This window comes from Sander vitreus, chromosome 7, assembly GCF_031162955.1.
Source record: "Sander vitreus isolate 19-12246 chromosome 7, sanVit1, whole genome shotgun sequence".
Lineage (NCBI taxonomy): Eukaryota > Metazoa > Chordata > Actinopteri > Perciformes > Percidae > Sander > Sander vitreus.
This window is the reverse complement of record NC_135861.1, coordinates 32169784-32192503: the sequence shown is the minus strand read 5'-3', so window position 1 is coordinate 32192503 and position 22720 is coordinate 32169784. Positions and strand designations below refer to the sequence as shown.

Below are 22720 nucleotides of genomic sequence, written 5' to 3'. Positions count from 1 at the left end.
TTTCTAAATTAAAACATTTTCTCCCACACTCAGCACTTCTCACCTTATATAACTTAGTCTAAGCCCCATTTAAACTATTATTACTATATGTAGCACTTTCCCCATCCTTTTGAAAAAAACTACAGACCTTACAGAATAAAAATCATACAGGCATTAACGTGGTCTGAACCCAGCACTCCCACTCATCCTTTGTTACGTTACGCTAAGGCAAATATAATGTCTTTCAAAATGCCTGCATATTTCAGGTCATTCACAGGTTAAATTACAGATTGTATGAGCTTGTTCCAATCTGTCGTCCCCAGCACACTTATGACATAAGGGAAAAACATCTGATCACTGGGAAAAAACGAAGGCTGAATGTAGTGGATAGTGTAGCAGACCGCAGATTTGGAACGAGCTTGATGAAAGCTTGAAATTGTCACATTCTGTCTCCATCTTCAAAAAATCTGAAGGAAAAATTGCTTATAACATATGATTGCTGATTATTTATAAAGTGTTATATTTGTACTGGGATTGTCTATATTTCTGTGGTATTTGTCTGTGTTGTGTCATTGTGAATTGAGTTTTTTAGTGTCTTTATATATTGTGTTGTATATTTAATGTTATTGGGCCCCCTCCGAAAAGCTTTTAGTAGCTAATTTAGGGTATCCTATTTCACGCGTCCTACATATGATCATTGTACAGTCTGAAATTGTGTTTTAATGATACGATGATGACGTGTGAATAAACTGAAACTGAACTGAAACGGAAGTGAACACAGATTATAAGCGATTCTTTCACCCCATAGTCACCAAAGTAAATATTGGAGTCATTTTTCACAGGCCACATATCTCCAGAACATTCTGACACTAAAATGGCATTTTTCAAACGGACACATCGGGAGTAAATTTACTTTGTTCCAGACCTGTTTCTGTCTCAGGACCAAACTCTTGTTTCCCACATTAGACCTATTTTTAGTGATGTCTCCACATTCCTAGAATTCAGCCATTACTTTTGTGAGTACAGTGTTATCATAACTGAACGTACCAATGGCCAGACTTACAGAAATATGACACAAGTTGTAATAAACCATAGTGTTGTAGTCGAGTCACCAACTGTCGAGTCCAATTCCAAGTCCGAGTCACCAAAGAAGAGTCCGAGTCGAGTCCGAGTCACCATTACCTGAGTTTGAGTCCGAGTCCAGTCTCGAGTCCCCAGTGTTCGAGTCCAATTCCAAGTCAGAGTCACCAAAGAAGAGTCTGAGTCGAGTCTGAGTCGAGTCACCATTACCTGAGTTTGAGTCCGAGTCCAGTCTCGAGTCCCCAGTGTTCGAGTCCAATTCCAAGTCAGAGTCACCAAAGAAGAGTCTGAGTCGAGTCTGAGTCGAGTCACCATTACCTGAGTTCGAGTCCGAGTCGAGTCTTGAGTCCCCAGTGTTCGAGTCCAAGTCAAGTTGTCAAGGTTGAGTCTGTGTTGAATTCCAAGACTGCTTACATTTCTCCACTCTGGTACATTTAAATAGCTTATATACTAATAAAAGAGGGTCTACAATAAATAAAAATGACACCACTGTCATGATTGCAAAGGGAGTTTATTTACCCTTTTACTTTTTTCTAAACAACATTTAGCGCTGCTCTTTCCTAACCTGACTCCGCCAGATGGATTGCTTCGCATTTGCTCGGCATATCCATCTGGGAACTTTCCCTTGGAGAACCTTTGGGAAGGGGGGAAAATACTGGTTAGCTGATTTGATAAACCATCAGTCTATCACCACCTATGTTGGTGATAGACGGGCCAAATCAACCAATCAGATCAACGAAGCTAGCTAAGTTAGTGTAACTAGCGTTAGTTTGGCTTCAAGGACCTTGCGGTTCTTCTAATGCCGTCATTTAACATACAACCTCATCAACGACAATCCCCACCAGGTTTTCACGGTGCACTTCTGAAGAAGAGCAAAAAAATCTTTTCCTCCGAGAAAAGCCTCCAGTGCCATTTTTTGCTCTTCTTTCAATGAAGGAATACTGTCTAATTTGGATAAATCTTGTGCGATAGCTACGCTCATCTCAGTCTAAACAACTGTTGCGTCACACCTAAACCCGCCTCAAAACAAACACTGATCGGTCGGTCGTTTGGCGAACGCCTCCAAATGTTCTCTATCTCAAGATGCCAGACTGATCTGCAAGTGGAAAACTGGAGCTCGCGAAATCAGGACGGTCTCACGAGGCTAGCTCTTTCCAGGATTGGATGTAAAATCCGTGTAGGCGAATCACGATCCGGGGCGCATCTCTCTGCATTTTCCAAATGTGAACATGTAGTAGGGAGCCCGCGAATCATGCACTACAGTTGCATATATCAATATCAATTCCTTTGTTACGAGAGTAGTTAAAGTAAAAGCGAGAATGCAGTGTTAAGTGTGTGATGTCAGTGAGTGTGTTGTCAAGCAAGGAGAGCGAGCGGTAGCGGTGTCTGACTGAGAAGTCTATGTGTGGCTGTGGGAAAAAGAGATCCCAAAGATGATGTAAAGTGAGTTAACAATAAATAAGAAGCTGCTCAAGGCACGGTGGCTTCATCTTTTGTTAATACTGTCGGTGAATTAAAGGGTGTTACCCCCAAAAGAACATCAGCCCTGGATGGAACGTCTCCCCAGCTGCTTCCCGGCCGGTCTTGGTGCCCGAAACAGGAAAAGTGGAACATCTTATATCAAATTTTTATAACCTATTTAGTCAGAAACTTCATCCAACGTCTGAATGATCAAGTCCGATTTTATATATCCTCGAGTCCGAGTCCAAGTATAAGTCATCAGTCCGCGAGTCCAAGTCAAGTCACGAGTCCAGAAAATAGAGAACTGGTGTGAACCCAAGATACTGGAACTGCTTTATTTGGAGCATTGACAAAACATTTTCCAGCAGAGTACAGTTGCTGGCACTAATCTTCGTCACCACAGAACAGTAGTAAACCGTGACTCTTAACCCTTGGCCCTCTGACCACCCCCCTCCCCCCTTCCCTTGTCTGGAAAAAAGCAGCCTAGCAACTACCAGCCTAGCTTATTTTGTCCTCTCTTATAGTACTGCAAACATTATGTATGAAAAGTCATGCTTTGAAACAAAAATGAAGAAGCTAGTCCAGCCTTAACAATGCAACAAGCAAACGGAGAGAGTGAGTATTATCACCAAAACAAAAACCAGCTGATTTCTAAAGTGAAATGCAAATCCACCTTACAAATAAGAACGTCATCACACAGGCTGTGCGTGTGCACTTCAGCAGAATATGGTGACAACCGGCTGCGGTGCTACACACATGACACAGCGACCCCCTCCTACCACACAAAACCAACAACATGTCATCAGCAACACACACTTCAGAACCAGGGACAGCGATCACCCACCACCACGGACCTGGGCCAGGACCCGACTACACTTGACCCCAAAGTTCAGTTGGTTTAATAATATGAACAGGGCTTAACGGTAACATGCTCCTAAATTAAAAAAATTAGGAATGACTTACATAAGTTAACTGCTATTACTGTTGTAGGTAATTTGTACAGTAATACAATAGTGTCATTAATACAAAATGTTATGAAGTGTGATATTTCTCTTTTGAAATACATTCTATTGATCAGTAAATTGTCAGTGATGTAGATACAGTAGTAGTAGTGTACTCAGTACTCAGGGGCACGTTCAATCTCAAAACGGTTGGCGCCGGTTTCCGGGTAGTTTGGTGGGTGTGTCACATATGATATCCATATGATATATCAGCAGAGACGTATGTAAACTTGTGGTAATACTTGTGAACTTGGCCCAGGCTTCTGTCCGCTTTCTGTTTAAAGGCATACTATGTAACTTTTCCCTCTTCGGGCCCCCTACAGGTTGTCTCATTGGAACTACAGCTCACGGGACCGTAGTTCCAATGAGACAACCTGTAGACACTTTTGAAGCTGTGGTGGAGAGGAGGTCACTGAACAAACGGTTATCTATCATGGATAATCCCGACCACCCATCTCCACCCCACACTGGTCCAACAGAGGAGCACCTTCTCTAAGAGGCTCCGACAGCTTCGATGTCGCACGGACCGCTACAGGAAATCATTCCTACCACAGGCAATTCAACTTTTTAACACTTCATCACTGATGACTCACTAAATGCACCTTGCACAATAGGTTTATCTATATCTTTATCAATACTAGTGAAACAGTTGTACATTTTTTATTCCCAACATTTTTTATATTTGTTTTTGTATTCTATTATTATTTCATGTATATTGTATCCTATTATTTAATGTATATTCTGTATGTGTGCTGTGGCTGATATTTTGTTGCTGCAACACCGTAATTACCGTAATCTATCTATCTATGTATGTATGTATGTATGTATGTATGTATGTATGTATGTATCTATCTATCTATCTATCTATCTATCTATCTATCGAGATCAAGTTATTTGAAAAGTTGATGGTAGACGCTGCTAACATCAGGAAGAGGATCAGGTGCGTCTGCTGAGAAGAGGGGTGAATACCTACATGTATGTCTTTGCTGAATTACAGGAAATCCGGATTTTGGTTCGGTACATCTGGTCACTAATAAGAGCTGAACTGTTATTTTCCTTCTAGATGTGTCTCTGTTTTTGTGAACGGAGTTCTGCTGATATAGAGATATATAGAGGTATAGACTATACAGTGAGCGAGTGGTTCATGACCTTCTCTTACCTTCTTATCAACTTCATTTGTTAACTCCATCAGTTTATTCTTACTTTTTGACCGCCTGCTCCCATGCAGCAAAGTTAAAACCGCAGAAGATGGCAAGGTGAAGACGTGCTGAAGTCAGTCCGCAGAGCCCTGAAGCCCAGCCCCCGCTGTTATTCACAGTTTATCAACATGGAACCCGTCGCCTGTCCAAACTGCACCACGTCCAACACGCCACGTTATTGGCTACCCTGTTCTCATTCTCCCACCATACCCACTCCCTTGCCAGATACCCTAGCGGACATGATCGTATGCTTTTTCCAAGTCCACAACTCCCATGACCACTTCAGCTGCTCCACGGAATCCGCATTCCTTTAACCTTGCCAAATAAGGGAACTTCAATTATATAAGCGTATTTTTCTCCAACCCATTAATTATGATGCTTTGAGTCATTTGCATAATTTGGGATTCAATGTTAATGTGAGAAAGTCACCCATCATGATGAAGCCTGGCCTCGATGGAGCTCTGCTTTGGACCGGCTCTCCTCGAGGGGAGGAAGTGATCACTTCGGCTGGGTGGCGAAGACGCCTGGAGAAGACAGCCGGCATCCACCTCTTCCTTGCACATGGAGACAGCAGCACTCTTGCCTGGATGCACTGGGGAAGACAGCATTGATCTGTCATCAATACTGCCACTGCCGATGCTAAGAATGCTGTGAAACTCCTTCTTCAGTTGATTTATTCAGTTAAGAAAACAGAAAGAACATCAAGCACGGATACAAGAGTGACTTTGTCTCTAAAGTCCAGCGCCATACTTTATATCAAGGCTGACACTGTTTGTGCAGACTGGAGAGGATAGCTAAAAATATTAGCACACATAAAATTGCTTGTCATGTACAACGATGCAGAGGCTGGTTTGGTACCGTGCTGTTGTATGGAAGCTGTGTGGGGAACCTGCCGCAGCACTGATGCTCTCTGCTGCTTCTGCCTGACGTCTGCCATACTGCTCACACACTGCAAGGAGAAAACACCAATGGCAACATGTGGATTATGTGACAAAAGAAATAATTATTTGGGCCTGATGCAAGAACATATTTTTCTTTTTATTGTTAACAAGCTCTCTAAACTTGACCAACTTGTCATGAGTGGCTAATTTCAGCCTAATGAACACCACCTGATGGTCATGAGGAGGTTTCAGCATTGGCTAATCAACGCCCCTAAAAGTGCCATAAGGCTGCCTGTTCCACCAGTTTCACACAGCTGTACTGTGGCAGAAATAAAGGGGGTATGATTTGACATGAACGTATTTCTAAAGCAAAGCAGTCCATGGGTTAGGGTTATGTGATGTGGCCACATTAGTTTTGTGTTTCTTTGAGTGGGTTTGGTGATGGTGATTTCGGGGCTATTTCATGTTAAACTAAAAGGATCTTACTCTTTAACAAAAAGGTCCATCTCTGTAGGGATCCTTTCCATAATGTTGTCAGACACTTAATAATATATAACATAATAATCGAAGCCTGTCAGCGGCAAAGACTGAACTTTTAGTGGACGCTAACTGACGCTAAACATCTGTCCTGTAGGGTTACATTACAGCTTGTTTCACCGCTGCTGACTGCAGCGATCTCACTTAATAATAATAATAATAATAATCATAATAATACATTTTATTTATATAACGCTTTACATGGTACTCAAAGACATTTTACAGTAAAACCAGCACATTAAAAACAGATAAGCAATACAACCAACACATAAAACAAGCATATTAAAAGCATTGAAAACAATAAAACCAGTAACTATCAAGTGAGAAATGTAAGACAATTGTATGTGGAAAGCTAATCTGAAGAGGCGTGTTTTGATGAGTGTTTGGAATGTGTCCAGGTCAGTACAGTCACGGATGTATATGGGTAGGGAGTTCCAGAGGGAGGGGGGCTGCAATGGTGAAAGCTCTGTCACCCCAGGTATGGTGCTTGGTCCTGAGTGGTGGGGAGAGGAGGTTTGCGTGGACCAATGTCAAAGATTGTTGTTCCCATCAGTCACTTAGACACAAAAACATAGGATAATAGGGTCCAGGTTGAAAAGTAATGAAGTGAGGTGTTTCTTAGTTATATATTTTGTTTTAGTTCATTTTACTATCATACTTAGACCCAAATCATTCAGAATAAGGCATTATGATTTTATATCAAACGAATGTGTCTCCCCCCCTGGAGAGACGGAGGCAGACTATCTGTGCTTGACCCGTGCAACAGGTCTGAACCATTCGTCAATATCGTTTGGTTCCAATACAACAATGTGTCTAAAAAGTGTCCTTATGCTAGTACCTCCTTATTCTTCCTTTCATTATTTAGAATTCTAGGGGGTGCCCTAGTAGCTCACCTGGTTGAGCAAGCACCCCATGTACCAAGGCGCAGTCCTTACCGCAGCGGTCCGGGTTCGAGTCCAACCCATGGCCCTTTGCTGCATGATATCACCCCCCATCCTTTCCTGTCTTCAGCTGTCCTATCAAATAAAGGCAATCAATGCCCCAAAAATAATCTTTAAAAAAAACAAAGAGAATTCTAGCTTCGACAGCGTCCGTAAACAAATGATTTGTGTGGATCTTGGATATTTGATAACTTGTATAGGATAATTAGTAAGTCAAATATTTCATTTTATGTGATAAAATATGATACATGGTTACAGTGTATAAAGCATTAGCGTTAGAATGACTGTAGCTCTACAGAGACCAGCTAGAACAACAAAGCTAGAAACAATGTAGTCCTTTTTAATATATAATATGAACCCATTGCCTTCAACCCAGGAAAACACTTATGTATGTATTGTGTGATTAGAAAGGGCTGAAGTTTGTTGCAGGGTTCTATTTTGTCGTTTGTCACGTTGCATACCTGAGTTCCTGCCGCGTCCCCAGTCTGAGCAGGAGGGTTAGGGCGTGGCTCCTCCTGTGCTTTCATCCTATCCCGTTGGGGTTGAGCCTGTCCACGTCTCACACTCTCACCGCACGTCTCTGGCATCTCTGCAGTAGGACACGAGAGACATCAATGCTTCGCCACTGCTTATAAAATCAATTTAAGGAATCAAAAACATTTTATCAGAATACAGCATAGAAAATCTGCTTAGAAATATAGAGAATATCGGATAGGATAGACCAACACAATGTAATTCTGATCACATTCATTATTGGCTTCACTTGTTTTCATTTTAAACAAATCGCAATAATCTTTCAGGGGGGCCGGTGCCACCCCATGCCCCTCTTCTAGCCCCTCCCCCGCCGAGTTCCAACTCACAATGTTAACTTCTGACATAAGTTAGACTGTTGGTCCCAAACCTGAGCGTCAAATAACATTTGAGTGAATTACCCGCAACCATCAAACACAAACCAGTGAAGTCTTTGCTCGGAGAACAGCCTGACGAGTCCAAATGAGAGTACAGGGTCTGTCCCAGGTTGAACGGCCACTGTAAATCCAGTGAGCCCGCATGATCTCCAGCTGCTGGGTCTGGAGGGACGGGAGCCCCTCAGGGAGTGCTCGTGTTAAGTACTGTACAGTGTTCAAGCCCTCGGCCCCCTCTTTCAAGCCAATAATGCAAATGTTGCATCGCCGGCCCCTTTTCTCTATGTCCGCTCTGGAAAGTTGCCTCGTGGTCTACTACAGTCTTTGATTTATATCTTCTACAGCATCCTTTAAGGTTGAAATGTCCCCTTTAATTAAGCCAATACTCCCTGAGGGTGAAGCCAGTTCAATCCAGATGGACTTGTTGTCAGTGCATTTGGCCTTCTCATGCAGCTGCGTAGAGCCAGATTTTTTTTTTTTTAATTCTCTACCTCCAAAGGCAACCCAAGGGTTGTTCTGATAATGGCTTGTAACTGCTAAATCAAGCATTAATTAATGATTTATTAACCACTAATAATGATAAGCCATTAGTTGTAACTTATAAAGCCTTTGTACGATTTACAAATTATAGATATATTTAAGTTAATCTACAAAAATGTATTTACAATGTCTATACAGTTTACTATTTACATATTTCTTTAAACAGTCAGTACTTGCATATTTACATGTTTAATTATTTACTTATCAGCAGTTAAGAATCTACCTCTGTAGATTTCCTGACATTTACCTGAGTCTAAGTTCTGCTAGCGTCTGATTGGTTAGTTCAGCCACATGTGATTGAGTAAAACGAGGAAGTGGTGTTGTTGTGGAGCTGATAAATTGTGAAGAACAGTAAAGTGCTGCTTAAAGGAACACGCCAACTTATTGGGACTTTAGCTTATTCACCGTATCCCCCAGAGTTAGATACATACCCTTCTCATCTCTGTCTGACGCACCCACCGCTAGCCTAGCTTAGCACAGATCCTGGAGGTAACCGGCTCCAACTAGCCTACTGCTCCCAATAAGTGACAAAATAATGCCAATATTTTCCTATTTGCCGTTTACATGCTGGGAACTATTTTCAGAAGGCAAAGCACTGCTACTTGGGCAGAGTGATTATTACTCCAACTCTGAGCGAACACTCTGCTCTTCACCACGGGGGCCCAAGTAGCAGAAGTAGCAGTGCTTCACCTTTCTGAGAATATAGTTCCCAGTATCTACAGTATATGGTTAGAAGATGGCTGTGTCTCATGTGACCTTGTTATTTGTACACGCTGTGACTATACAAAACATGTAAATAGTAAAATGTTGGCGTTATTTTGTCACTTATTGGGAGCAGTAGGCCAGATGAACCTCCAGGATCTGTGCTAAGCTAGCGGTGGGGGCGTCAGATAGCGTTACGACACGCACAGAGATGAGAAGGGCATGTATGGACTTATCTAACTCTGCTGGGATACGGTGAATAAGCTAAAGTCCCAAGTCTCCATCCAGCTGTCTCTTCTTATTTAGAGTGATACAACCACCAGATATGGAACCCTCACGTTACACTTTTATCAAGGGAGCCCTGCAGTTTGGAGGCAGCTGGCTCACCTCATAGTAAAGCTTCAGAGAGCAGGGCTTAATTTGAGCCGGAACACGCCGGAACACGCCGGAACATGTTCCGGCACCTCCGACGTTGGATCCGGAACCTTTTTTGTTGGATCCAGCACCTCCTGTGTCACTGTGAAAAATGAATCGCCTAATTGAAAAAAAATTATGACTGTTTGTGTAGTGTTCAATGTTGTTATCGGTCTTGTTATTCCCCATTGAAGTTCCAGAAAAATCTTGTGTTTGCATTTTCAATGCGGTTTGAATTTTCAGGGTAAGACGGAGGGGGGAGAGGGACGGACGGAGGGGAGGCACTTCAACAGCGCGGCACTGCACTTGAGATTGCTGTTATAGCCTCGTTGTCAAAAAAAAAAAATGTCAAAAAGACAACAATGTTTGCTTAACTTTTTCAAATACGCTGGCCAGTCGGATCCCAAACAAGCAAAAAAAGTTTCTGCCGATGAAGAATGTGGAGACCACGGTGTTTTTTTTGGTTAATTTAATAGTCCGATGGATAATTGCTGCTTGTGAAAACGATTGTTGCAGTGTATATATATATATATATATATTTTATTTTTTTTACGTTTCGCACCGATGCAGTGCATGTTCTGAAATTAAAATAAACATTGCCCTGATGTACACACAGCGTTGTTTAGGTTGTTTTAGTCAGAGAAGCTACGTAGGCAGTGTCTCTTTGTTCCGTTACCTCCAACCCCCGTTTTGAGTCGCCAGATCCACCCCCCCTCTGCGCTCCGGGACCTCCCACTTTACAAATTAAGCACCGTTAAGAGAGCTACAGTTTTGAAACCTGCAGGTTGTTATTCACATTTACAACTAAAAATACAAAGGTTTTTTTGAAGAGAACATTGCTTTGAATTCTTCTCACTGCTCCTCATAGTTCAAACAAAACGACTGTATAAGATCTATAGAAGCAGCCACAATAACAGGTACTGAAGCAATGCATGTGAAAACAAGAGCAACAAAGAAAATGAATCATGTTATTAAGTCGATCGTCCAAACTACAGTGTAATTCTTCAAAGCATTGCATAGGACAAAGTTTTGGGTGACGGTGAATTGGAAAAAGAATCATGTGTGTAAATACCAAACTCCCACACGCACTCAAATGGGAGTTTTTTTTTTTAAATCATATTTTACATATGAAACCCACAGGTGTCATGGAGAAAATATGACTAATTCATGTGCATTACTTCATTTGTGCTCTTGAATTAATAATACCGTTTTTTTTTGTTTTTTTTTCCAATTGCTAACACACGAAAATGACATGCATAGCACAATTATTTAAACTGACACACATTTGGCAATTCAAAATTGCACTTTTTAAATGCACTGAACATGGTTCTCTGAACAAGACAACAATCTGACACAAAGTCACATGTTTGCCATTTCAAAACACTGCCATTCAAAATGACACTACATGAGCTAATTGGCCAATATATGTGCCACCTCAATGGTTAATTGTTACCACTTCAATCAGGAAGTAAGCACTATGAACAGACTACAGGTGAGCCCCTTTTTTGTTTTACAACAACAATGGAAGACGTTGCAGAGAGAGGAAGAGGAAGAGGGAGGGTGAGAATGAGAGGGGGAGGAAGAGTGAAAGGTAGGGGTAGAGCTGGTAGAGGAGTTCGTGGAGTTCATGGATTTCAAATCTGCATTCTCAAGCGAAACCAAATCAGAATGAAGCAACTTTATAAGGTGCCGTTTGAGAGAAACAAAGAGCTCAGACGAGCATATGTGGATGTAAGTACAATATTGTTTCCCAGTGTACTGGATAACACCATGTTGACTGATTTTTGTTCTTTGTTTTCAGGAGAGTACTGGAAATCGATTCTCATGCAATCCCACACGAGTTCATCTTTATAGATGAGGCTGGGTTCAACCTAGCAAAGACCAGAAGAAGGGGGGAGAAACGTCATTGGCCACAGAGCCATTTTAGAAGTTCCTGGCCAACGTGGTGGGAACATCACAATGTGCGCTGCCATCTCCAATACGCATGGTGTCCTCCACCGTCATGCCAACCTTGGACCATACAACACAACCCATAAGCTCACATTTCTGGACAGACTCCACAACATTCTCATACCACCAGAGCGAGTGAATGATGCAGACCATCAAAGAAACCGGTACGCTGTAGCATGGGACAACGTGAGCTTTCATCGTGCAGCCCCAGTCCAGACGAGGCGTTGTGGCCAGACCCAGCTATGCGGCAAGATGCTGCCTAGTATTTTTTGCATTTGCATATGTTGCACTGACTTGTTTGGTGAAAAATTAAAAAAATAAATGTTTCAACAGCACGTTTGTGTATCTGCAAATATTTCTGTGCATGTGAACAATCTGAAGAATTTTCTACAATTTGAACTATTTTAGTATTATGGCAAATCATACTAATGATGATGATGATGATGATGCTTTTCATTATGCGTAAACATTAACAGTGTGTAGTTGGTTAGACAAAAATCTGGTAATGTGAATGAAGTGTGTGCCATTTGGTGCAAAAGTTTGATTTTGATAATGCTATATGTTATATAATATAATACTATATTAAACAATATATTAACATGTCTAGTCTAATGTTTAAGACAGTGTTGATTAACAGGCTACAACTGAATACGTGTATCTGTATTGTCCAAAATTAAATGAAAACTGTATTAAATCCTAGTCCCTCATTTAGGTTTGATTCTAGACAGTCTAAACAATGTGTGTGTGTGTGTGTGTGTGTGTGTGTGTGTGTGTGTGTGTGGATTCTGCAGCAGTCACTCAGGTTAAAGCACCCAGCAGTTAGCTACAACTATTCATTAAAGACATATTCATTAATTTTGTGAATTCATATGTACTCATTATTAATTAGGTAAGTCAAGTACAATTCAGAAATGTGTGCACATTTTGTAAAAAACATAGACTGTATATAAAACTAGGTGGTTATCTGAAAATAATGCTCCAGCCAATCAGCATCCAGCATTCACTGCAGCCATCTACAGATTAAAGTCTTTAGTGGTTCAAAACATTTCCTGTAGCAGACCTTCTGATAGAGAGGCTGCGGTTGTTCACAGGTGCAGGGACACACACACACACACACACACACACACACACACACACACACACACTGATAGCATCACCACAGAATGAGTGAGCGATGAAGCTGCTCCACTTTAGTGCAGCACAGTAAGATGTCAGCTGCAATCACTGGGGCGTGTGTTTGTCAAAGATGCCTGAATGGTATTTCCAGATCTTACTTTGTACTTCGCTATGTGATACTCAGTTTTTGTTTTTTTAGCTTCATTCTAAATATGATGCTCCATCTTTTGAACATCAAGCATCTTCATTCACCTCTCGAATTAAGGGTGATCGATATCGATGGATAAACGCAGTACGGTAAAATCTTATGTATAAATCGAGGAACCTGTATATATGTGTGTGTGTGTGTGTGTGTGTGTGTGTGTGTGTGTGTCCGTTGTCTTTCAATTATCTCGTGAACAGTTCATCCAATCTGCTTCACACTTGTTTTCCTGGTACCCAATGAACTTGGGATTTGGAGCAGTTTGGACAGCATTGGATATTGTATATTAATAAACTGTGAATAAAACTAAATGACCGCACAATAAAGGTTGAGGAAACAAACGTGCTGCCATAACATCTTAGCGAAATGCTCTGAGTGAATTTAAGTTGGACTTTTATTCCTTGTCGATCCTTCACAATAAAAGTCCAACTTAAATTCACTCAGAGCATTTCATTAAAAAGGCATTTTTGCTGACACTAGATATCAAACAAAAGCCAGACACTATATGATATTAAGTTGCTTTGAGTTTCTAAACAAACAGAAGATAACGTCATCTCAGAGCTGACGGGCAAAAAGAGCTCTCGGTCTCACTCAGACTCACCCTGGGTCAGCTGGTTTAATGTGCTGCTGCTAACTTATAACACTAATAACATTACCGTCGGCAATGATGCTGTAGTTCTTCTGTAACCTCCACTATAGAAGAGCATGGCGGATCAATACAGTCCTTATTAATTCCTGTTTTTAATGTACAATTACATATTAAATAAAGAAATGCTCGATTTTAATTTCCATGTCCCTGGATTTCCTCCATATGTCACATTTTGCGTCCCGTACATAATTACATCATCTACGTACGAACGGAAGTGAAATAATGTACTGATATTAACCCAAACCACTATCTTTTTTCTAAACTTAACCAAGTAGTTTTTGTGCCGTTTCACAACGTTAACGTTTTAAACATTCAGGGGGCGACAGCAGCTTAGTCTTGAGCAAGGCACCAAACCCTCAACTGCTCATGGCGTGTCCATGGCCCTGACATCTCTCCAATGCATGTGCATGTGTGTGCACTTCCTGAATGTGTGTAATGGAAGAAAAAAAACGTAGTGGACAAATTGAATTTCCCCAAGAGTGAGGCATAAGTTTTACATTATTATTATTATTATTATTATTGTTGTAATTTAGGTATGAGGAAGGAAAACGCTTCTGTGGGTCGTATTCTTTGCCACCGCTAGGGGCGCTACTTGATAAACAGAACATGTGAGTTTTAGCGGTGTTTTGGTGGAACTCTGGACGGAGCCAGGCTAGCTATTTCCTGTTTCAAGTCGTTATGCTAAGCTAGGCTAGCCACGTCCTGACTTCGGCTCTGTGTTTCACATCTAAGGCATGACACTCATATCCATCTGAACATCTCACTCTAAGAAAGAATACTCAACTATTGAACTAATGAAGGATCTGAATTCTTCTTCCACCATTGACAGTTAGGCTACATGGACATCTCATTGGGAAAATTAAGCAATGTGTGTAGCAATGAAATAAATATATAGCATCTTACAGCAGTCTTTACCTTCCATTTATCATTCTACATTTTCACTTGGCTAACCTTTGATGACTGCATTAGCTATTTTCACTCTCCAGTGACAATGACCTATGTCCTAGTTTCCAACCAGCCTCTGGATACTTCATGATGTCTACTCACATGTCTTTGGCTTGATCTGAAAGCATGCAACCATGAGGCTTCATCTTGTTTAGTCATGAAGGCCCTCAGAAGCTCATATGAAAGCTGACGACGTGACATATCTCTTTATAAAGCAAGCAATACTTATTGCCATGTGTTGTAAAGTGTTGCAGGGTCCTTTCTTTTTCTGACATCAGAGATTTCTTCAAGGCTGTGGAAAAGCGTGCATCTTTACAATCAACCAAACAACCGACAGCATCTGTGTTATGCAAATGCACACCCACAGAAACAGGAATTCAGTAGAAAGTGAGAGCACTCAACATGTTTGTGGCTTCTCACTGTCATCTCTCATTCTGGCTTTCCTTCTCAACTTTATCTCCCCAAGAACAATCCTCTCTGTCTGTTTTGTCAAAGTGATGAGAGCTTTAGTCACAACACTACACACTATGTGATTTGATGTGATGGTTAATATTTGGTTGGTATTTCTGTGAGTCAACATCTGTGTCTGTATTTCTATGTATAAGTATTTCCTGTTTGGATATTGCAATCAGCCACATTACAGTGTGGAAAGTTGCAGATGCCTCATACTGCTACTACTATGAATGTGTGGGTTTATTACTCACATACTCCCATACAATCACACATCCCAATCTCATTGATACTCTGAAATAAATGAGTGGGAGACTCATGTTTTCAGAGCTTTGATCTAATATAACCCCAAGGATTCAAGGGTTAATTATTGAAATAAAAATAGACATTGTTGTCACATCATATTTGCCTTATGTATGTCCTCCAGCGCTCGCCAAGCAGATGCTCTGTCGAGCGTGGCGGCTGCTTTGTGCGCTTGCTGAATAGTTTAAGACATGCAGGTGACATTCTTTCCTTTTCCCTGTGTTTTGTTGTTCTCTCGCAGCTGCCTGTATAACTCTCGGTTGTTGAGTGGGCGCGCAAGGGCTTATGTCATGCAAGTGGCAGTTAATATCTGCACGTTTTCCCAAATAAACCCTAACATACGTATATATTGAAGAGTCCGCTGTGCCAATCCATTTGTTTGTGGCGGTGGGTTCATGAAATATGTAAGAACCCAATGAAACTATACATCCATGTTCAATGCGCCCTGGGCGTACGTCTTACAATACTATCCCAATGAGCAAATGACAATCTACTCATTCATTTTACATTTAATGTCATTGTTTCGGCTCCTTCGTTCCACATTTAGTAGCCTGTATGTAGCACTGAACTAACACATTTCGGGTGCTACCGTATATAATAGTAGACATAGACCTGCCAGGAAATGATGATGTAAATACCACATAGACATTTCTGCTAGTGCATTCTGAGATCTATCGTCAGTTAGACAGCCTCTGATTGGTCAACACTGCATTCTGAGGATCCAAAAAGACACTGCAGTGCCAGCTGGACTACGAAGCTTCTGGAAGGACTACAATTCAAGAGATACTTTGTTGAAATGCCACTTAGAATTGATGCAATACACATGAAAGAGTTGGTACATGGTAAAAATGGTCTATTACAGTTGACGTAATTCAATATTTACAACAATTCTTTAGAATTTTACTCAGTTCAATGGGGTAATTCATATGCTGATTTTAATGCAGTTGGTTGAACTCATTTTATTGGCTTTTTCATGTCGGCTCGAATCAATTTTTATTCTGACAATTACGGTACATTATTGAGTTTTCCCTACTCAAAATACCAAACTAATACTGAATACTAAACTTCACTGAAATTGTTGTAAATGTTGCCTTAATTTTTTCATGTTTTCACAGTGTTCTCGCAAAATAAAATTGTTAGAAAGTGCATTGAAATGGCATAAAAGAATTCAGTGTTACATCTTATTTTTTCCTTTTTCGGTTTATTCAGGAACCTAGAGCATGAAGACTTGTTTTATCAGAGTCCTGCAGGCCTGTAAAACACGTGTGGACCCATGGATGTAATACTGTATACTGTAAGACCTGGATACAGCGCTGGGGGGGGGGGTGTCACACACATAAAGGATGCTAAACTAGATGGAGTTTAACGCAGTGGTCAAAACACAAAATCGACAAGTAGGCAGTCTCAGCTACTAAAAAAAAAAAGACTGAACTTACCAATGTTTACAGCGCCTCAGGTTTTTACAAATGTAGTTATTCCAAGGTACACGTGGGACTTTATTATGTGGGGGCTTAATTTTGAAACTGTAGAAATGCCTGATTTTGAGCCTGTATATAGTCAGAGATGTCCTGAACTCAAATATATCAGCTATTGTAATAATAATGAAATGATGGAGCTAAAAAATGTAGCTATTCCAAGGTGCACAAATGTGGGAGCTTTGGCACATCTCCAAATTGATCCATTAAAACTAAAAGCTTGATATTTTAGTCTTTATGTCTGAGTTGTCCTAAATTGTAATTCAATCATTGTCAGGATTTGTTTTCCTGCAACCCGAAATCAAAGAATAAAGTAATTCCCCTCACAACTTAGGATTTCTTAATTTATACAGGACACTGGTAACATGTTTGATACTTCCTGTAAATATAATCCAATTAATCTTATTTCCATATATGTATTTATATGCTCTATGTCAACACCTGATTTTGAAAAGCGAACGTGGTCAAATTGCTGGACAGCAGGTTTTTGAGTGCCGAACTGATGGCCACATTCTGCTTTGTGGTGAACCAGGCACAACTTGAAGGAGCTGATGGGATTACATTCCACTGGCTTTTTTTGGTTAGGAATCAAAGTGATCGATTGATTGATTGATTGTATGTTATGTCTATCAGAGCCCAAAGAAAAAGCAGTAGGCCTACACAGAATGGAGAATCACCCTAACACCTTTTTAGAGATCATACAAAGAGAAACAGAACACCGCAGCAACGCCATTGGTTAGCTGGATACAAAAGATGTAGTGATCTTCAGGTAATGGAGCTAAATCAGTGAGAACCGCAGCTGTTATCAACATCTGTAGTATTTGCATGCTGACTGGCCTGTATCTTTTAAAGAAAAAAAACATCTTCACTAGATTCCCCTCTACTATTCATACCATTTTCCTCCGTGATGTTCCGAGCATTGCAGGAGTTAGTTTGACAAAATAAATCTTAAGATATATTTTTTTTAAACTTGTTTCAGGCAGCAGAAGCACATGTTCCACTCAAACGGTCCCGCTGCAGGTACACCGAGACACGAACTTCTCCATTTTCCATTTGTGTTCTTTCACACAGGCCTGAAGATGGTCTAAATCAATCCAGACAATCCAAATGTACATGCATTGAAATATGTTAAACATATTAACATATTTTGTGATTTATAAAATATATTTTTTTTTATTATATATTTGAAATGAACAAGCTTTTTTGAGTGTCCTCATATAATCTGACAAAGTGGCGTCCTTTGACTGTTTCCTGCGTGTTTCCTTGTCTGTTAATGTACGGCTGAAGAACTCATATACGTACACCTCTCTGAATGTTTAATGTTCATTCAGAGAGTCTCAAAAGATATTTTGCAGGTGAATTTAAAACAATGCAATTTTTTTAATTTCACTGTACTGAAAATATAGATCAACTCCCTAATTGCCAACTGGTTTAAGAAGAGCGTTACGTGATCATTTTGGGGAAATGTGTGATATTTATCAAGATGTGTAAAACCCCACAAAACACTTCTTTTTTAAAAAAAAACTGTTACCTTGTGTGTGAAACTATTCAGCAAGAGTCCTCTATCACTATTTGGTGAAGCGCAGCTTTTGTGCACGACACTACGTTTGTGCGTGTTGTTGGTATATTCATGATTTCAATATTTTGGACATGTATCGACTGCACTTAGACCACATCCACATGGTAAGCTCTCACTCAACACTGCTCTAATCAAACACATAGTCAAAGTATTTTCCCTTTTGTCACTTTGTGATGATCCCACTCAGATGATTTGAAGCTTTAGTGTAAAACGGTAAGATTTGTGCTTACCGTATCACCTCCGCGCAGAACCTCCTCTTTGCCTCCGTCTTCCTTTTCTCAGGTTCTTCGAGGGAGATACTTTGAAACCATTCAGAGGGGGAGTTATTCCACAGGAAATATGGTTTTCAGCAACTCTAACCTTAAGAAAGGGTAAAACAGACATACCTTGGTGTGAACAGGGCTGCACACTTGAGTGATATAGGTTGGAATCACAAAAAAAGCTACAAAAAACCCCCCCAAAAAAACAACAAAGAACAAAAAAGGAGCTGTATAAAATTTAAACCAATACATCACTTTCGTCACAAAGTTTGCAATTATAGTTTAAATTGCCGGTCTGCTGCTTGAAAGAAACACTTATTAAAATTTGAATTTCAAAATATGTTATCATCTTGACTCACCTGTGGACAGTCTCAGAGGGCACAGAACGCTGCGACATAGCCACTCAACATTTATATTCAGAGCAGGAGGAGGGCAGTTAAAGCCGTGTGTCTCAGCAAAATCACAAGAAACCGCAACGAAATCTTTGACACTTTCCAAACGGCGCTCTGACAAACTCAACGAATGTGTTTGTTGTAAAGTAAGCTGTTTTCACCCTGAGAAAATAGAACAAAGAAGCCGTCTTTGTGCGAGCAAAATAACAGCTTTTTCCACACATTTGAACCTGCTTCGGTCCAAATGTTCTTTAATCAGCAACAATGCAGAGCGTTCAGTAAACGGGTTGATTATTTTTTTATACTCTTTCTGGTCAAATGGGATTTCTTTGAAACATGAAGGAAAATGACTCCTCTGCTGCTTTTCAAGTTTGTTGTAGTTATTTATAGTTTAAAATTAGCATTTAGATTCAAATGCAGATTAGATAATTACTGTGGATCTAGATACATATAACATAGTACACATACCAGGTGTACTAGGTACTAAGGTTTAGGATCAAGGATTATGACTATAGCACCAGGCATGCCACGGGAGGCAAAAGTACTGTAGTATATACTTCAGAGCTATGAGTAAATGGCGCATCACGCCTAGTTATATCATTCAAGAAAATAGCAAAAATCTACTCAAATTATGACTTCAAGAAACATCTCCTAGCTGAGCAGTTCTCTGCATGTGCTAATATTTAACTTACTAAGGGTGTTTGTTTCTGTATGTTTTAGATGGGTCTTCCCATCATTGAATCATGTCATGTTCTTATCTTTACATTCTGTCAATCATTTAAACTAGGTCCTGTGTTGTGTAGAGTTGGATGTTGTTATGTCCCTGTTGTTATGGCTGTGTCCTTTACTAATGTTTTAAAGAAACAAAGTGGTTTCTAGGAGATATGTTTGCTCTCCTGGGATGGTATAGGTTGTCTAAATATGCATGACATACTGTCCGTGCTTCCTTTGTTGACTTCTCTCATATTTGCATTGGTGTGAGTGTGTCCAACAGTTGTCCTTTCACAGTTGTTGTCAGCAGATCCCTTCCTCTGAACCAACTGAACTACAGTAGAACTGAAAGCATCAGACCAGCCCAAGGCCTTCTCCAGCAAACATTTGGACGTGTTGTTGCAAGAGAAGCCCAGGTGTTAGGCTGCTAGGTGTCGCAGTAAGCCATGACAGTGTGACAGTGAGCCAGCATGAAAGATACAGATAAAATATACTGTAGAAGGCAATGTAAGGGCTCATTCATTTATTCAGTTTGAACTACGTAGGTTTTTCATTAGTTTTGGTTCAGGTTCTGCTAAATTGTCAAACATAAGTGATGCAGATGTGTGCTGGAAACTGTGCCTCATTTTTGTGCGTGCAGCTCCGAGTAGCACAACAGTGCATTTCACCGTGTGAATTGTGTTCTCGTGTGAATATCAACAGTGTGAAAAAAGCTTTGATGACTATACATTCTGATCGTGCAACATGCCTGAGCATATGATGACAAGATTGTGTTTTGAGTCTTGCTGACGATGTTCCAATGTAACCCTCTCAGCGTGCGTGATTCAGAGTGAAAATCATATTGTCGATATGCCAATGATTCACTCCTTCCCTGACAAAAAGGTTTTGGATGTGAGGGCTTACTCAGCTGATTCATGCCTCTGTGACCTATAGTGAAACTCCTGAAATCAGACTTTCGAAGGAAACAGGCTTTTTGTTAGTCTTATCTTTATATTTATTCATCTATAGATTAAATATGGTAAAAAAAACAGTGTGTGAATATAAAGTCTAACTCACTCGTTTTCCAAATGCAGAATTTCTTTTAAGAACCCTCGTGACAACTCTGTCTGTGTCTTATCTGAGTTTGGCATTTATAAGACATCGCTGTGCCACTCTACATTTACACTCATTAGCCAGTGTATTAGGTCCACCTAGCTACAACAAATGCAGTCTAATACAGCCATCCTGCAATAATCCTCCCTTTATGATGGTTATGACATACAGTTTGTGTTGAAATGGTTTTAGAGAGGTTTTGATTCAACTCTACGATCATTTGGAAGCAGCCGTTTGTGGTGCTGTTGACCTATACTGACTTATTCTGACAGTTTCTATTATTTTGTCCACCCTTTTATATCAGTGAGGATAGACAAAGTAACACCTTGCTGATCTAATGCTGCTTCACAACCAAAACATACCTCCAAAAGTACGGTAAAACTTAAGATAAGCTTTTCTTTGCAACCTTATTGTCCAATAATTAACCAATCAGCGTCTTATCTTATTTTTCACAAAGACCTTTAAAGCTTTATGGGTTTTTTGTGTGTTTACTGTAATATACCAGTGAAATGTACGCGCTGTACCCACAGCAGTTGATAATGGGACTTTCCCAGTGAAATTGCATCTTCTTGCTGTGCATGTGCGAGCTGTCTGGCGTCCTTGGGGTGTGCATTCAGGACACGCTTATAGAACATGTGATGATGAGCATGGTATTTTATGAGTCTTCTGTTTGGTATGTATCTGCAGTGTAAGTGACTAGAGCTGCTAGATCAATGTAGTGGAGTAAAACATCATACACTATTTCCCTTAAAATATTGGGTGTACATTCAACAAAATGGAACTAATCAAGTGAGGTATTACCGTTATTAAACTTGTAAACTCTGGGAAAGTTTGCTAGCTTGAAGAACAACTCTGGGGGGGGGGTTTCACACTGCTACTATAAAATACTTATTAACCCTTGACAGATCTTCAAGGCACTATATTCTCCATTTATACATGAAGGATAGAATACACTTCATATCCTTTACCAAGTCTGAGGAGAGTTCATGCTGAAGCCCACTGTACTGAGCAGCAGAATGTGAATGAACTGTCTCTTTAATGGGGCTCTGACATGGTGATGTGTTGCGGGAGTGAGCGTGATGACGTCATCTTTAAGAAAGCTTGTGTTAACTGAGCAATGGGTACGGTTTGCAAGTTTGACACGAAAGCATTGAAGCGTTTTGCTTTATCGTCCGTTCTGAGGAATGAAATTCGGGAGATGGTGAGGTGATAACGTTAGATGAATAAGTTGGTACTGATACAAGATGGACTGCTAGTCGTTTTCTTTACTTGAAGCGGTCAAACTGGTGTTTGTGTGCTCTCAGTCTGGTGCAGAATGCAGGAGCCAATGAGAGGAGAGTGGGTATTTACAGGAATCCCGGAAGAGGCTCCTGAAATTATGCTAGATAGCTTCAATTAAATCTCATTTGGAACAACTGGCACAGAATGTCATTGTATACAAGTGCGTTCCAGACATTAGAATAACCTTAACCCTGCGTTATATTGCAGAAGAATGGCTAAATATCGTACACATTAATGTGTACTATATAAGAGCATAGTATAACCTAGAGGAGAACTACTTTCTCACATTTTAAACTACAGTTCACAGGACTGACTCTTGATACCCCACCAGTAAATACTAACATTGGACAGCCTTACAGTACATTGCACCATATGAATGCAATGAATTATAAGGATATTAAAACTCGAAAGTCTCATCTCATTAGATGAATGTAAACTTATTATTTGGAACATGTTTAGAGATGTGTGTGATTGTTTCTGAAGTTTATATATATATATATATATATATATATATATATATATATATATATGGCTGTGGTTTAATGTGTCTTATCTCTTATTTCTCCTGCTGTAATCAGGTCCCCATTGATCCTCAATAAGACTACTGGAAGTTATTAAAAAGATTGGAGTAAACTATCGTTTTCTTTAAAACCAGCTTGATCATCTGACTGCTTG

The 22720-nt window shown here is 40.2% G+C and overlaps 1 protein-coding gene across 2 annotated transcripts in view; it reads right to left on the bottom strand.

Moving 5' to 3' along the window:
• foxp3b (forkhead box P3b) overlaps positions 1-19015 on the bottom strand; it is a 39923-nt gene extending 20908 nt beyond the window's left edge. For both annotated transcript variants that reach the window (XM_078255928.1, XM_078255929.1), the window contains exons 1-5: positions 18929-19015; positions 18540-18669; positions 7541-7668; positions 5579-5669; positions 5150-5312 (exon numbers count right to left, since the gene is read on the bottom strand). In XM_078255928.1, the coding sequence (XP_078112054.1) occupies positions 5150-5312; positions 5579-5669; positions 7541-7666 (380 nt within the window). In that variant the 5' untranslated portion in view covers positions 7667-7668; positions 18540-18669; positions 18929-19015. The remainder of the gene's footprint in view (positions 1-5149; positions 5313-5578; positions 5670-7540; positions 7669-18539; positions 18670-18928) is intronic.
• Positions 19016-22720: the final 3705 nt, after the last annotated feature.